The sequence below is a fragment of the Anastrepha ludens genome, chromosome 2, assembly GCF_028408465.1.
Source record: "Anastrepha ludens isolate Willacy chromosome 2, idAnaLude1.1, whole genome shotgun sequence".
NCBI lineage: Eukaryota > Metazoa > Arthropoda > Insecta > Diptera > Tephritidae > Anastrepha > Anastrepha ludens.
Genome location: NC_071498.1, coordinates 176,384,344 through 176,399,455, shown reverse-complemented (window position 1 = coordinate 176,399,455; position 15,112 = coordinate 176,384,344). Strand labels below are relative to the sequence as shown.

The 15,112-nt window shown below is 37.9% G+C and overlaps 1 protein-coding gene across 1 annotated transcript in view; it reads right to left on the bottom strand.

Annotated features, from left to right (window-relative positions):
- The window catches only part of LOC128855914 (allatostatin-A receptor), a 59,436-nt gene that overhangs the window by 25,384 nt on the left and 18,940 nt on the right, over positions 1-15,112 (bottom strand). Inside the window, exon 2 of the mRNA XM_054091154.1 lies at positions 9,507-9,785. Coding sequence (XP_053947129.1) covers positions 9,507-9,785 — 279 coding nt within the window. The remainder of the gene's footprint in view (positions 1-9,506; positions 9,786-15,112) is intronic.

Sequence of the window (15,112 nt, the reverse complement as noted above, 5' to 3'; positions counted from 1 at the left end):
TAGTTTAATACAAGTGGTGTCAAAAATCCGCGCTCATTGTCCATAACTAAAGCCCGTGGCACTGTGAAGTAGTGCAGCGCAACTGTTAGTTTTATTCGCAAATGGGTGGAAGATTTGTTTTTTATTGGAAATAGTTTGGCAAATTTTGTAAACTTATCAATGCAACTCAAATATTTTTGTCGCTCTATTTCGAAAATATCGATGTGTAGGATCTCACACGGATAACTAGGAATTGGGGTTGGCTGAAGATACGGTTTTGAAGGGTGCCTATCATACTTATTTAATTTACATGTTTCGCATTGACTAACATACTCTCTGATTTGCTTGGACATTGCTGGAAAATAGAATTTTTCAAGGATTTGTTCCCTGTTTTCGCGAGCATTTCGATGAGCACGTTTGTGTTCTTGCTCGATTATGTTGAATACCCTATCAGCAATCGTTACATCCTCTACTATGCGTTGCGTGATCCTGATTTTGTATCTACTGAAGTTATTAACATACGCATTTTGCAAATTATGAATTGAACCTTCAGGTATTTTAATTCCATTTATTACGTTTGGGTTAAGATTCTTTTTGAGAAGAGGCACCAGGTTTGCACAATTTAGTATGGGCATCGTAATAAAGTATCTTTTATAGCCCCTATGCGGTTCTTCGCTACATTCGCAACTCGCCCCCTGCCTAAGTATTATTTGGTTCCTAAACACGTTTATGGGTGCTTCTACGTGTGGTATGAGGTCTGAGCTATCCTGTTCGGCAGAATGCATAGTACCTTCCGATGCAGTATCTGTATCAGATGGTGCGTCAGCTACAGTACCCGATGGCTGAGCAACGATTGAGTCTGTGAGTGCGTTCACTTCCGTCTTAAGACGGGAGAGTGCATCGGCGACCACATTCGTTTTTCCTGGTTTATAAATTATTTCACAATTATACTCCTCTATTCGAGCTTTCCATCGCTTGAGCTTTGCGTTGTAGTTGCGATTACTCACTGAAAAGGTCAGCGGCTGGTGGTCTGTGTAAATCTTAATTTTCTTTGCACCATACACATAGGAACGTAGATTGTCAAGTGCCCAAACAATAGCGAGGAGCTCTTTTTCATTCGTGGCGTAGTTCTCTTCTGACTTATTCAGGGATCGCGAAATATATGCTATAGGTTTATCTTCGCCTATCACCCCTTGTGATAGAACCGCACCAATAGCGTAGTTCGATGCGTCTGTCGTCAGGTTGAAGGGTTTGGCAAAATCTGGGAAGGCTAAGACATCAGCAGACACTAAGAGTTGTTTCAAATCATGGAAAGCTTCCAGAGCCTTCTCGTCAAGCTCAATTTTTACTTTTTTAGAGGCGTTGGCTTTTACCTGTGCATTTACCCCTCGTGTGAGGTTGGTCAAGGGTTTAGCTACCTTGGCATAGTCCCTAATAAACTTCCTATAGTATGAGGTCATACCAAGGAAACTCTTTAAATCCTTCAGGTTTTCTGGAGGTGAAATCATTTTAATTGCTTCGACTTTTTTAGGGTCAGCGCGTACTCCTTCGGGAGTAATTATATAGCCAAGAAATTCGACTTCTTTTTCAAAAAAACATGTTTTTTCAAGATTAACTTTCAAGTTCGCTTCTAGGAGTCTTGAAAAAACCTTCTCAACATTATCCAGGTGTTCGTTTGGGTCTTTGCCAAATACGATGATGTCATCGATGTAGACATAGCAAATTTTGCCAATGTATTTCTTCAACACATCGTCTATCATTCGCTGGAAAATAGCGGGCGCATTTTTTAGACCAAACGGTAAACGGAGGAATTCATATTTCCCGTTCATCGTAGAAAAAGCCGTTTTAGAGATGTCCGAGTCTTTCATTGGTATTTGGTGGAATCCAGACGTTAAGTCTATTGTCGTGTAGTAATTCGCCTGTCCAAGGCTGCAAAGGGTCGCGTTTATGTCAGGAATTGGGTAAGTGTCAGCGATCGTCACTGTATTTAGTCGTTTGTAGTCGATCACCATTCGGTACTGTTTTTCCCCGTTCGCCTTTGGTTTTTTAGGCACTACCCATATTGGTGAATTATAAGGACTCTTTGAAGGCCGGATGACACCTTCCTCAAGCAGCTCATTCACTTGTTTTTCAACTTCGTCCCTCATACACGCTGGGTACGGGTAGCTTTTACTGTATATTGGTTCGGAAGTTGATGTTTTTATTTCAGCACGGATGTTTGTCTCTACGAGCTCATTGCCATTTAAAGGTTTAAAGAGCTCCGAATATTTTTTTAATAAGGTTTCGACCTTCCGATGAATTCCCAGAGGTAAATCCTTGCCTATTGTAAAATTGACATGGCAAGACGTGCGTGCCTTGAGTGGAATTTTGTAATTCCCTATTTTTAGTAAGTTATTTTTCCTATCAATTACCGCACCTAATTCTCTCAAGGTGTCGTCCCCAATGATCCCGCAGAATCCACTTAGAGTAGGTAATACAAAGAAATCAAATTCAGTGGAGTTCCCAATGCTTTCAAATAATTTTACTTGTACCTTATCTTTTATTGGCACAGTACCCCCCACAGATGCCACACTAAAAATTTTCTGCACCGGAGTCGTTTTTTTCGTAATGGTTTGTCTAATGAAGTTTTTGTTGGCACCGGTGTCTACTAAAAAATCTAAAACGCGGCCATCCGGCATCGTATATTCTAGGTATGGTACGCTAGATGGCCGGAGGACAGAAAATCCTCAGATTCTTCGTCATTGCTAGGTTCTTGATTGGCATCCTGTTCTTCGCTCACCCCTTGAGCTATGTGATACAGACTTTGCTGTTTGACGTCCTGCTCCTCGCGTTCCTCCTGCACAGTGTGATAAAGCCTTTGTTGCTTCCGTGGGAGATTTTCAGACCTCGCACTACGTTTAAAAGGATTGGGTCGGTTGATATAGTTTACTTTGCGTGTCTGTACTGAAGGATCAACCTCCATCCTCTCAACTGGCGGACGCGACGTGGAACTTTGGATGTCATCTCTTGAAAAAGGACGATAATTTTTTGGATATTGTGCACGCTGCTCTTGAGCGTGCCATGTAGGTTTTGGTGGCAATTGTGGAGGTTTGATCCTATTTGGGTAGTAAGGGGTGCTCGGTAAGTTGTTTATGGGCACCACCACACGATTGCTAGCTGTGGAAGAATGAATTGTAAAATTTCTAAAGTCGACGTTTTGGATCTCTAAGCATGCCGAGTAAGCTTCCGGCAATGTTTTAGGACGCTGTATAAGCATCATTCTCGACATTTCCCCATTCAACCCGCGTATGAATACGTCTAGCGCACGGTTGCGGTAAGTTTCAACTAAAACTCTTACTGTTTCGTCCGTGTAGGACTCGGTTTTTATCTTATTAATTATGAGAGAGAATTGATGATTCACCTTCGCGTAGAATTCATCAATTCTCATTCCCTTTTGCTGAAGTTGATGCAACTGGTGCTCAAGGGTGCGAATATCCCTTTTATCTGCATAGTGCAGAGAAAGGCACTCTTTGATTTTCGACCAGTTGCTATCGAAAATGTTATACGAAATTAGTGCGGAATCAGCAGCACCCCTCACCTTTTGTCTAATGTGCTGTAAAATTGCCCGATATAGGGGCTTACCCCTCACGACCTCGAAGTCCGAAAGGATGACTTCTACCGAGTGCACCCAGGACACGTAGTGGACAGGATTCCCATCAAAAATCTGCAGCTCCTTGACACAGTCAGGGAGTCGGCTGATGTCCCTTATGTCGGCTTCCGTTTTAGGGGCTTGTGCTACCATCTCTTCACTGGGTTCCGTCTGGTCATTGGCGGTTGGTGTAAACATCCTGGAGCTTATTGAGTCCAGGCGGGATACCCGTCTTTCGATGGTGTTCATTTTTTCAAGCAGGGCGTTGACTGCCCCCGTTAAATTTGTTACCGTGGCCCTCAAATCTTCCATCTTTAAAAGAAAATATAAAAGGAAATGCTTAAGTCAACTTACGCAAGGATACACTCTAGTTTCATCAGCGCCTTTATTGTACGTTCAGCGTATTGTAGCTCTCCTTGGCCTTACGCCCTATGATCCTTTAGTTTTTTGCTGAGCAGGTTTATCAAAAACCCTTTTTCACTTTTTTAATTTCGCCAATCGATTTTTTATTTATTTTTGTTATTATTTAATACACTTTCTTTTATTTCATCCACTCTCACTTTTAACACTCCTGGGTCCCTGCTCGGGCGCCAGTTACGGATCTTGGGTCCGTTACACTAAAAAAAATTAAGGGCCAGCTGCCCAGGAAAGAAACACTTATAATTCTTTTGATAGTTCACAATTATTTTTATTCTACACAAATTACTTAATCTAATGCAGCTAACCCGGAACCCGTCTCAAACTCCACTAACTGGACGTGGTGACGGTCGCTTACTTTACACCTTCCTTCCCCAGCTGCGGCGCAGTCGTTGTGTAATTTGTCTGAGACCGGACTTGGCCTTGACTTCCCACGGGTGCGTTATTGAATGTAATTGTGCAACAGGTAACGTCTCCTGTTGCATTGCATTGCGAAATTGAAATATGCTGACACTGCGGCACGTGTAGCGAGCAGCCGTGGGAGCGTCGCAACAAATGCGACTGCAGCGTGTTAACTTATATAGTACAAAACTAATCTAAAAAAAAAAGGTCGAACATATTTGTTTGCTTAAGTTTTGAGACTCGTTTTTTTGCCGCCAAATCTCTTAGGCGTTTTACAGACAGCAACTGCACAGAATCGCATTCGTCGTGGTGTTCCAACCACTTAATAGCAATCTCAAAGCATTTAAAGCTTCCTCATTGGACGGACATTTTTCAGCTAAGACGATGTCATCACCAATTTCGTCTTCATCGTCGTCATCTTCAGGAACTTGAACCTGTGCTATTATATCGTCGTTTGTCTACAATTCGTAGCCAGGATCATCCTCGTCAAATTCTAGCCATTCTTGAACGTTTTCTTGGTCACATTCTTCAAATCCTGAAACCTCTTTCATCAACTCAACCATTTCTGAAACAAAGTTTTCATTTGTTGGTGTTCAGATGTAGGGCTAGCTTCGGATTGAACTGCTGGACAAAGCTTATTCAAGAATTTATTTAGAGTAGTCGCTTTGACATTAGCCCACGCTCCTGCTGCCATGTAAACAGCAGCCTTCAAGTTAATACCTTAGTAAACTTCAAGAATTGTTTTATCTTCCTCTTGGCCGATTAGGACACTACGCAGTAACGCTTTTCTGTTGTAACGTTTGAAGGCTTCAATCACCCCCTGATCCATAGGTTGAAGGACTGAGGTAACATTGGGTGGCAAGAAAATCATCTTAAATTTTCCATCTTCTCTCTCAAGTGAAAGGTTTGAGGGATGACTTGGAATATTATCAATCACTAATAAAACGTTTCCTATCTCTAGTTTCTATCTGATATTTTTTAACCTTTGGAATGAATACAGCGTCATATTACTCGATAAATACTTGAGTGTCCATCCAAGAGTTTTTTTGGATTTTGTAAACAAGCGGCAGTTTTTTGATTCCTTTGAAGCATCTTTTTGTTTAATTTTCAACAACCTAAATGTCGTATTTTCTGTACTTTGCAACTAAATTCGGAAGATATAACCATGAACACAATTCAGCTTCTTTTTAATAGTTGTTATTAGTACTGAGTTCGATACATAGAACTTAGTACATTTCTTATTTTTTTTTTTAGTTCCGTGACTAGTCCTAAATTTAGGATACTATATTTAATGTGCCTGTAACAGCTTTTGCCATATCCCAAAACTAGCACTAAGGTCAAGAAGTGAGATTCAACAGCCGAATTGTATTTTTTTCAGTAGCTCAAAAGCAGTACTAAATTGTAAATCCGCATCTACATATTGTTCCCATTTTCAATAAATTAAATTAATTTGGTACTAAATACTTTTAAAACATTTCTTCCTATAGATAAGAGATCCAATACCTTTTTTTCGGTAACTCAAAATTTGTACTAAATCCCAGAGCCGGACATATTTTTCCGCATTTTTAATTAATTAAATTATCCTGTTCAGTTTATCTTGTACTAAACTAGGTGCTAAATTTTGATTCCTTTTTTATACTTCGTGAAAAGTTTTAAATTGGGGATATACAGGCATGTTCTGAAAATCGCGCGATTTCAATTCGGATCCGAAATGGCAATTCGTACGATTTTGTTTTGGGGGTTCTGTAATTCGTCCGATTTTATTTAAATTCGAATTTAAATTCGAAACATCGAAAGGCAGTAATGATAATAAACGTTTGTTGCGCACTACATAACATATGTAGGAGTAATCAAATAGATGACATTGAAACAGAAAGCATACTAGAAAACAATCCAATTGATGAGGAAATTGCTGAAAATGAGGAAAACAGTAGTTTATATAGTGTTGGCAGAAATATAAGAGACTATATTGCTAGAAATTTAATATTATGAAACATAAAATTTATTCATATTAAAAATAAATATATATAGTTCAATAAGATTCTTTTATATTTATGTTTTAGTCTCTATCTCAAGCATTTTAATTTTAATTTTAACTGTTTCATGTTGCAATTGCTCCATTTTGAGGTAATGCCTTTGCTTTTGCTCTATACTTTGAGTCTTCAAGCGATTTTGCTCTGCCAGCAATTCATTTTGTTTCTCAACAGCACGACAAAGTCGTCAAATCTCTTCCCTTTCATCTTCCTGCCATTTTGCAATCTTGTGTTGGTTTTCGCAAATGTTATCTAAAGTGGTGGATATTTTCTCCATACAAGTAGATTGCGTTGCCATACACGTCTGAAGGCTGTCCTGCGTTGGCACTCGTGGCCTTTTTGCAGCTCTCGGGTAGCTACCGCTTCCCTACTTGTTTGGGGACGTTCTTCCTCAGATTCGATAGCGCTATTTTTTTCTTCTGTCCCAAAGCTTCTAGAATGATTTATGCCATCAACGGCTGCAAAAATTCCACAAGATCTTGCAACACATTCTTCGTTGCTCGTCAGTACATGCTTATTAAAGGGTCCACCTCCTGTTGCCCTCGATTCTAGATTGTTATGGGCAACCTTTTTTCGAGCGCACCCCTTCCAGTCAGACCATATCTTGAAAAAAGACAACTCAAAAATATATGTATTTTAATATTTGACTAAATACTTACTTTTTCCATCCATTAACATCTTTTTGGGGCGGCCCTTCTGCATTTAGCAGCGTCGTTAGCTCTTTCCACTTTTCCTCAACAGCAACTCTGTCGCCCTTTGAGATTTCATAAACTCGACTAAAATTAGCTCTTGCTTGGAGTTCTTGTGTTTTCCCTTAAAAGTTTTTGAATAAGTTTTAAATACACACTTTTATTTACATAAATATATGCAGTTATTTTGAGTAAATACTCACATTTTGATAAATTTATTTCAATAAACAGTTTATAAGAATGCCACAAACCGCTAACGTTTAAGTTGCCGAAAATTTAACTGGAAAATTTTAACGATTTCGATTTCCAGAACAGGGTGACAAAACGATTTGCTGATGTTCGAAAAAAAACGAAAACGGAACGATTTACATAACATGTCAAACGATTTGAAAACGGAAAATGCGAAAATATTGCCCGAAAACGATTTGCAGAACATGCCTGATAATGTCTAGTAAACCTTTAAACTCTTTCTGCATACTGCGGAGCTAGAAATAAGATCCGATAGGTTAATTGCCTTTTTTTCAGTAACTCGAAATTAGTAATATACTAAAATGCAGAGTCGGATCTAGTTCTTCCAATTTTGAATAAATTAAATTATGTTGCTCGGTTTTTATCTTTTGCTTGGTCTTGCACTAAACTCAGTACTAAATTTTATACTAAATTCAGTACTAACTTTTGTACCAAATTTTTTACTAAATGTTGTACTAAATTGTAAACTAAATTGTGTACTCAATTTGATACTAAATTCGATGGATAAAACCAGTATCACAACTTAACCTATTTTTAATAACCGGATGTATCTAGTAAGCTTCTAATACCTTTTTTATAGTTTGTGACAAGTACTAAATTCAGCATAGGGTGTCTAGTATACCTGTAAACTCTTTCTCCATATTCCGGAGCTGGATTTATATTCAAGCAATATCCTATAATTTACTTTTTCACGTCTTTTGATGATGATTAGTACTGAATATACAAGCAAAAACAATTAGTACTAAATTTCTGGGATGAGATTTAGTGCGCTATGCAGCCGTTTTATTGCCATAACTCATAATTCCTTTTACAATTGAAATTGCTTTAAATGCTTTAATTTTCATTTCAGATATTTGGCAATAAGTACTAAATTCGAAATATTACAACTAGTAATCTTTTCATGCCTTTTTAAGGGGGGAAACCAGTTTAGATCGATCAAGGAATCAATTTTTTTTATTGCATAAATCGTTAGTATAACTACTCAAGAATATGTGGTAAAAATTTTAAAGCGAAATTCGCAGTATTCCCGATTCTATGAGCACTTAAGTGACTGCCCGTCGGCTCCGCACCGTAGCGCGCGTTAGTTAGAACGACGTTTTTCTCGAAACTACTTTTTTTCAACTGGTGAGCATTCTAGCTTAAAAGTTACCGACCAATCGTTTTAAAATTTTCCGGGATTTTTTCTTTATTCAATTTATATAAACCTAATTCTGGGATTATATTATTATAAAATATGGTGTTTTAAGCAAAATAGATGAAAAAATATGGTATAAAAAACTACTTTGTGTTCAATCGCCTCAAAAGCATGCAATTTTCAATATTTTTTTACCACATGTGGGTTCATATTCTTAGGAAATATGTTGCTAATAAAAAAAAATTGCTATTGATTTCAGAGAAAAATTGCAACTTCAGGAATTCTCACCAGCAAGACACTCGGATGGCGATCGTCTATGAACACCACGCTCTAACGACACTATCTCCCACGGAAATAGCTTTTAAAAGGGTACCTAAAAATATAAATAAAATATCCTCTAAACTTAAACGATTTCTGATTATTCCTTCTTTGTTCAAAAAATTCTCGAAAAACACCAAAATTTTGGCCTCCTAAACCGGTTTGTCCCTTAATAGTTCGGAACTCGTACTTAATTTAAGTGATGTGATATAGCATGCTATATATTCTTTTTCTATAGGTAGAGTGATAATTTGTTTGGTAATTAACTTTTAGTTCACTTTTATTTCCATTTCCAATTTTCCAGAATAAGTACTCGAAAACTTGTGCTTAGTCCAAAATATACGATTTAGTACACTTTCCTTTATATTCTGAAAGTATCGAAGAAGTAATAAATTAGCGAAATGAGTTCAAGTACACCTTACAATCCTTTTCTGTTATTCTAAGCAAGAACTTTAGTATATAAATGAGATCTGGCAGATTTTTCATATCATTTCCTAGAACTAGGAGCTAGTACTAAATTTGAGTTATGAGCTGTAAGTGAACTACTTTCACTACTCCACCTGTTTCCTGCAGGGCTTATATACATATGAATTTATTAGTGTGCATGCGTGTGGCTTTATTTATATTGCATAAATTATGCTCTTAGCATCACTTACCTGTACTGGCAGCCATAGCGAGGCGAATGCCACGACAACAACCACAACCAGACGTGTGACACGTTTGCGGCCACGTTGCGATTTCACAGACATTTGAACGCCACTACCCTGATGCCACAGCCGCATAATCATGCGCACATATAGGCCACTGATTGCCATCAATGGCAGCAGGTAGGAGAACGCGAAGAAAATGATTTGATAGCTGGTTTGGGTGACGAGTACATTAGTCTCCGAAAATGTGCAAAACACATAGGTAACATTTGGATATGCCTCCAATTCCTGCAAAGGGAGAATAATACAGATGGGAAATGCTAGTTAGTTTGAGTAAATGAGAGAACAAATTTTTAAGGCAACATGTGAATATAAAAAATAAATTAAAACGTGTGAAAATTAATAAATAAATTAAATAAACGCCTGCTTTCGTCTATACAAGTTTTCAAAAATTGCCATTTAAGGCTTGAAACCAGTTTTCATTTTTGGTGCATGCTTTAGAATCATAAAACAAGAACAAGTTGAATTGTTCAGCTTTATGTAATCCGTGATTTAGGAGATTAATATACATAGGACTGTCGATTCTACGAATACAAGTAAATTAATTCGCTATGGTTTGGTTCCCGACTTTTGATGGAATATTCTGAAGATTTTTTATTAATAAATTTTTATCCCTCTAAGTAAATTTTTCTATAATATAACTTGAAATAAAATAGTGGTAATAAAATTCTTGATTCACATATGCAAGCCGCTTTTTTTTTCTCTAGTCTCTGGCCTATAGCCATTGGAGTCTTTTATATGCTCTATTGTCTTCAGTCTATGAAATCTTGTAGCTGGTCTCCTCTTTGTAATCTTTGTTCTCTTGTCTATGACCTCTGGTTTCTGGCCTCTAGTCTGTGAAGTCTAGTGTCTAGTATCTAGTATCTGACGTGGTCTCTAGCCTTTAGCCTTCAACATGTAGAGTCTTATATATGGACTTAAGTCTCTGTTCTTTGCCCTCTGGTGTTTGGCTTTTAGTTTTTGATCTTTAGCGTGATAAGTCTTGTATCTGGTCTCCAATCTATCGTCTTCGTTTTCCCGTATCTGGCATCTGGTTCCTAACCTTTGCTATGTGGAGTCTAGTATCTGGCCTCTGGTCTTTCGTCTTTGCTCTCAAGTGTCTGGCTCTGGTCTCTAGTTTCTGTGTTTGACGCTTGTCACTTTCAATCCAAGCAAATATCTTACGCTACACGCACATACCTTCAATAATGCACTCAGCATCGTATCCAGTGGGATACTACTTTTGCTTGTTAGGGATTGCACTGCCTGTGCCCCTTTTTAATACGGACTTTTTCGATAATCCAGTACTAAATTCAAAGAACTCTAATTTCCAAAACATTTTTCCATATATATTGTATGATTATCAATTACGGGTTATGCGAGAACCGCTCAAATTTTTTAGGAAGTCTGTACTAGTATTCGTTTGTTTCGAAGTAATAATATTATGTTAATGACATCGAATAGGGAATCCCTGAATGAGCAGGAAAGTTTAGAGTCCAAGGTTAGGTCAGGTATATCTGGGTGATCTGAATAGATCTCACATAGACCCAAAGGATTAGTAGTGTTACATGTCTTGGCAAGTTTTAATAAAAAGCTTACACTTTCGCCAGCAAACTCCTTCAGAGATGAAAAGTATACCGATGCCAGGCAGTTGTAACAAGTTTTGCTTAGAACAGGGCGGTGACAAAGGCCTTGGTAATATTTTTTACAACAGCGCAATCCCAGCATGATTATTTTCGACTTAGGAAAGATATACAACATTATTTGAATGCCTCACTTACGTTAGCGTGCTTTGGTAATTTTGTCTCCTTGCCTAGAGACGAACTCCAAAATTTTCGAAAAATGAAACAATTCTCGATTACTAATACAATTACGAGTTCACTACTGGCACTACTGACAGAACTCATGCTTTTTACCACCAGATATAAGGTACCAACCTTTAACCTACCAAATATTAACAGACAAACCCTCTCACTTTCACCCAGTGCAAAGTACTTTGGGGCAATTTTGGACTCCAAAATTTAGCGGGAAATTAAACATTGAAGAACGGGTAAAGAAAGCAGAAATTGCTTTATATGCCTGTAAACGAATGCAAGGAAGAAGATGGGGTATTCAACCCAAGTATACATTGTGAGTTTATAAGGCGGTTATACGACAAATTCTAACGTATGGCTCGGTGGTTTGGCGGAAAGTTCTAGAGAGAGAATACATCATCAAATTACTTGGCAGAATGTAAAGATCAATCTGTGCAACAACAGTCGGTGTAATCAGACCATGACCTAGGGAGGCCCCGAACGCACTGACATACGTTTTTCCAGTAGATCTACATATGAAGATGATGACAACAATGAGTGCATTTAGGTTAAATGAAGCGGGTCGCTGTAAGGAAAAAACGTATGGTCATGCCAGTCTATTACAGCGACAAACTCAGTATACCTCGAATTGGATTGACTACATAGTCCCGACGGTAACATCCAGTGGAAATTTTGCCACTCTCTTTCCATCTAAAAAAAAATGGAATAAGGGATTCTCACTAAACAACTTCGACACTACAGTCTATACAGATGGCAGTAAAATGGATTGTGGTGTAGGAGCTGGTATGTATTCTCATAGACTTGGAATTGAAAAATCGGTGCGTCTCCCTAATACCAGCAGTGTTTTTCAGACGAAAATACTTGTAGATTCCTGTTTTAAGGGCAATATATTTATTCTTTCGGATAGCCAAGCTGCAATCCAGGCACTGAATTCGGCGACAACAACCTCTAAACTGGTGGAACAAAGTAGGATAACCTTACCATCTTGAGTGTAAACCATAAAGTTACCTTTATCTGCGTCCCGGGACAGCGGAGCATTGAAGGTAATGAAAAAGCAGATGAACTGGCAAGAAGGAGATCTGTCATGAATAACAGTCTTGCAGAATCGGTTTTCACACCGTTAGGTGCAGTCAAGAGTACAATTTCCCTAAAATACCTTCGAATCGCGGATTGTAGATGAAGAGACCAGGGGAAGTGCAAAATTAACAGAACGTTATGGCTCATCCACAACCTCAAGCAATCGTCGACATTGATAAGCATGAAACGACAGGACGCCTGGAGACTAACTGCAGTCATAACTGGCTTTTGGTCTGTGGGAGAACAAACAGTCAAAATGGGCATCCCTCACAACCCATACTGTATCTCTTGCAAACAACCGGAGAAGAAGGAAACAGTCTTTGATTTCCTCTGCGAATGGCAGGGCTCTATGGAAGGACAGAATGCTAAACCTGGGTTGGGCAAACCGCTGTTCGAGAGCCTTTAACAGCTATCTGGCTTAGATGTCTGAACCGCTCAAACTAGATATAGTCATGCCGTAAATAACTGGTAAGAAAGTTGGATATGGCGAGATATGGCGAGGATATGGCAACAAAATGGTGCAGAAGCGCTAGTTAGATTCTGAATGAATCACAACTTAAACCAACCAACCAACTACTGGCCCACAATGTAAAAATAATTTACTAGTCTCTAGCAATTTTAAGTTATTCCCTGCTATGGATTATCTTAAAATTCAATAAAAAAAAAGCAAATCTAATATAACAGAATTGAAATTGCTATTTTAATGGAAACTATTTGAAATCCCATTGCAACATTGAATTTGACGCATTCATTAATCATCATTTAAATAAATTACTCATACGCCACGGTAGCGGATAGCCATGCGAATAAATTCTACGTTTTCATATTTATTACCAATAAAACTCTGGTGCAACGAAATTAAAATTATGGTCACTGATTATGTGTCGAAATTTGAAATTAATATGATTTAATGAGTTATTCAGCGTTGAAATATGCACGTATGTATGTGTGAGTGTATGTATGTATGTATGTGGCATGTACGAATTGCCACAAAATTAAATAAGTGCACAAAATGATATGCCTTTACTTGAATTGGCGTTTAATTGCTGCCACACCCAAACATGCCCGCCCACAAAGCATACATAAGCGCATGCATGTATGCGTGTATGTGTGTATGTTAGTGTGCGTGCTTCGTTTGCGGATAACGACGGCCTCGTATTGAACAAATTTAAAGTTTTATTTTATGACCTAAAATATTTTAGGGTTTTGTAAATTGGAGATTGCACAAATGGGCGCAGCATGAAAATATTTTTAAAAGATTCAAGATTACGCAAGCCAGAATTTTTGTTCAACTGAAACCGATTGTTGATAATATTTCACAAAAAACCCAGTGTAAAAGTTATTTTTGGAAATTCACTTCATTTATTTATTTCCTATGAGAATTATTTTATCTGCTCTGAAATTTCCGAATTTTCACAGCAGTTGGATACTTCATTTATCGACACAGAAGCATAATGCTTTTTTTTGTTTTTGCAACACACACAATTTCAATGGGCGACACGCGTTTTGGCAATATTTTCTGCTTTTCCCTTAAATTTGTTTTATCTGCATCACAAGAAAAATTTTTGCTGTCTATTTTATTTAAAGTTTCCCCAAATTAACATCTTTAGGGTAATTGGAATTTCTCGCTTTGTGCGTAATTATTGCCGCATTAAACAGACACATATAAACAAATAAGTTGGCAATAAAATGAAATAATTACAATTTTTTCCCCAACTGCTTCTCGATTTTTATTACGAAATTTCGTGCTCTGTGGCACATACCCATTCCGCGGGGCTGTGGTGTATAACTTGAGGAAAATACTTGAAGATGCATTGGCATGAAATGGAAAATTTTCAAATTTCATTGGGTGTGAACACGAATAGAAAGCCAATTATGACATACTTATGTGCTCGTATACTAAAGAAATGAGCTAAGAAATATTGCGCGTTTAACCAGACAAAGGCGATTCTTTTAAAAAATTAAAATGAATTACTTTTATTTTAAATTAAACTAAATTCTCTCCTAATGGCGTTCGTCTCTCACCAGACAATAGCAATCCGAGTGTACCTCTGCCATGGAAAAGCTCCTCATACAAAATATCTGCCGTTCGGAGTCGGCTTGAAACTGTAGGTCCCTCCATTTGTGGAACAACATCAAGACGCACACCACAAATAGGAGGAGGAGCTTGGTCGAATAGCCAAAAAGGGCGTATACCCTAAATATGAGCGCACACATGAGCTGAAAAATCCGGGGCCTAACAAAGGAAAAACCTCTGAGCCTATAAAAAACCGATAACTCTTTCATTCGAGCGAAATTTTTTACCGGAAAGCATTTTTTTAGGTCTGCGAACAGCCAGTAGTCGCTGGGAGCCAAATCTGGCGAATACGGTGGATGTGGGAGCAGTTCCAGGTTCAATTCGTTTAGATTGGATATTCTTTTCCCTTCATCAAAACGCTTAGTCCCCATAACACTTTTCGAGACATTGCTTTGCTTGAATGGGAATATTTATGTTTGAAAATATCAAAAGTAGCGTCACTTTTAGCACAATAACTCGTGAACTAATAAATAAAATATCGTGAAAATTTAACAGCTGTATTTTTAGGGTTAGTATTAACTACCATCTACTTATTAGGCCCAGAACTTTTCAGCCTATGAGTTATCTCTTACAAGATATTATACATAGGAAATATGATATATATTCTG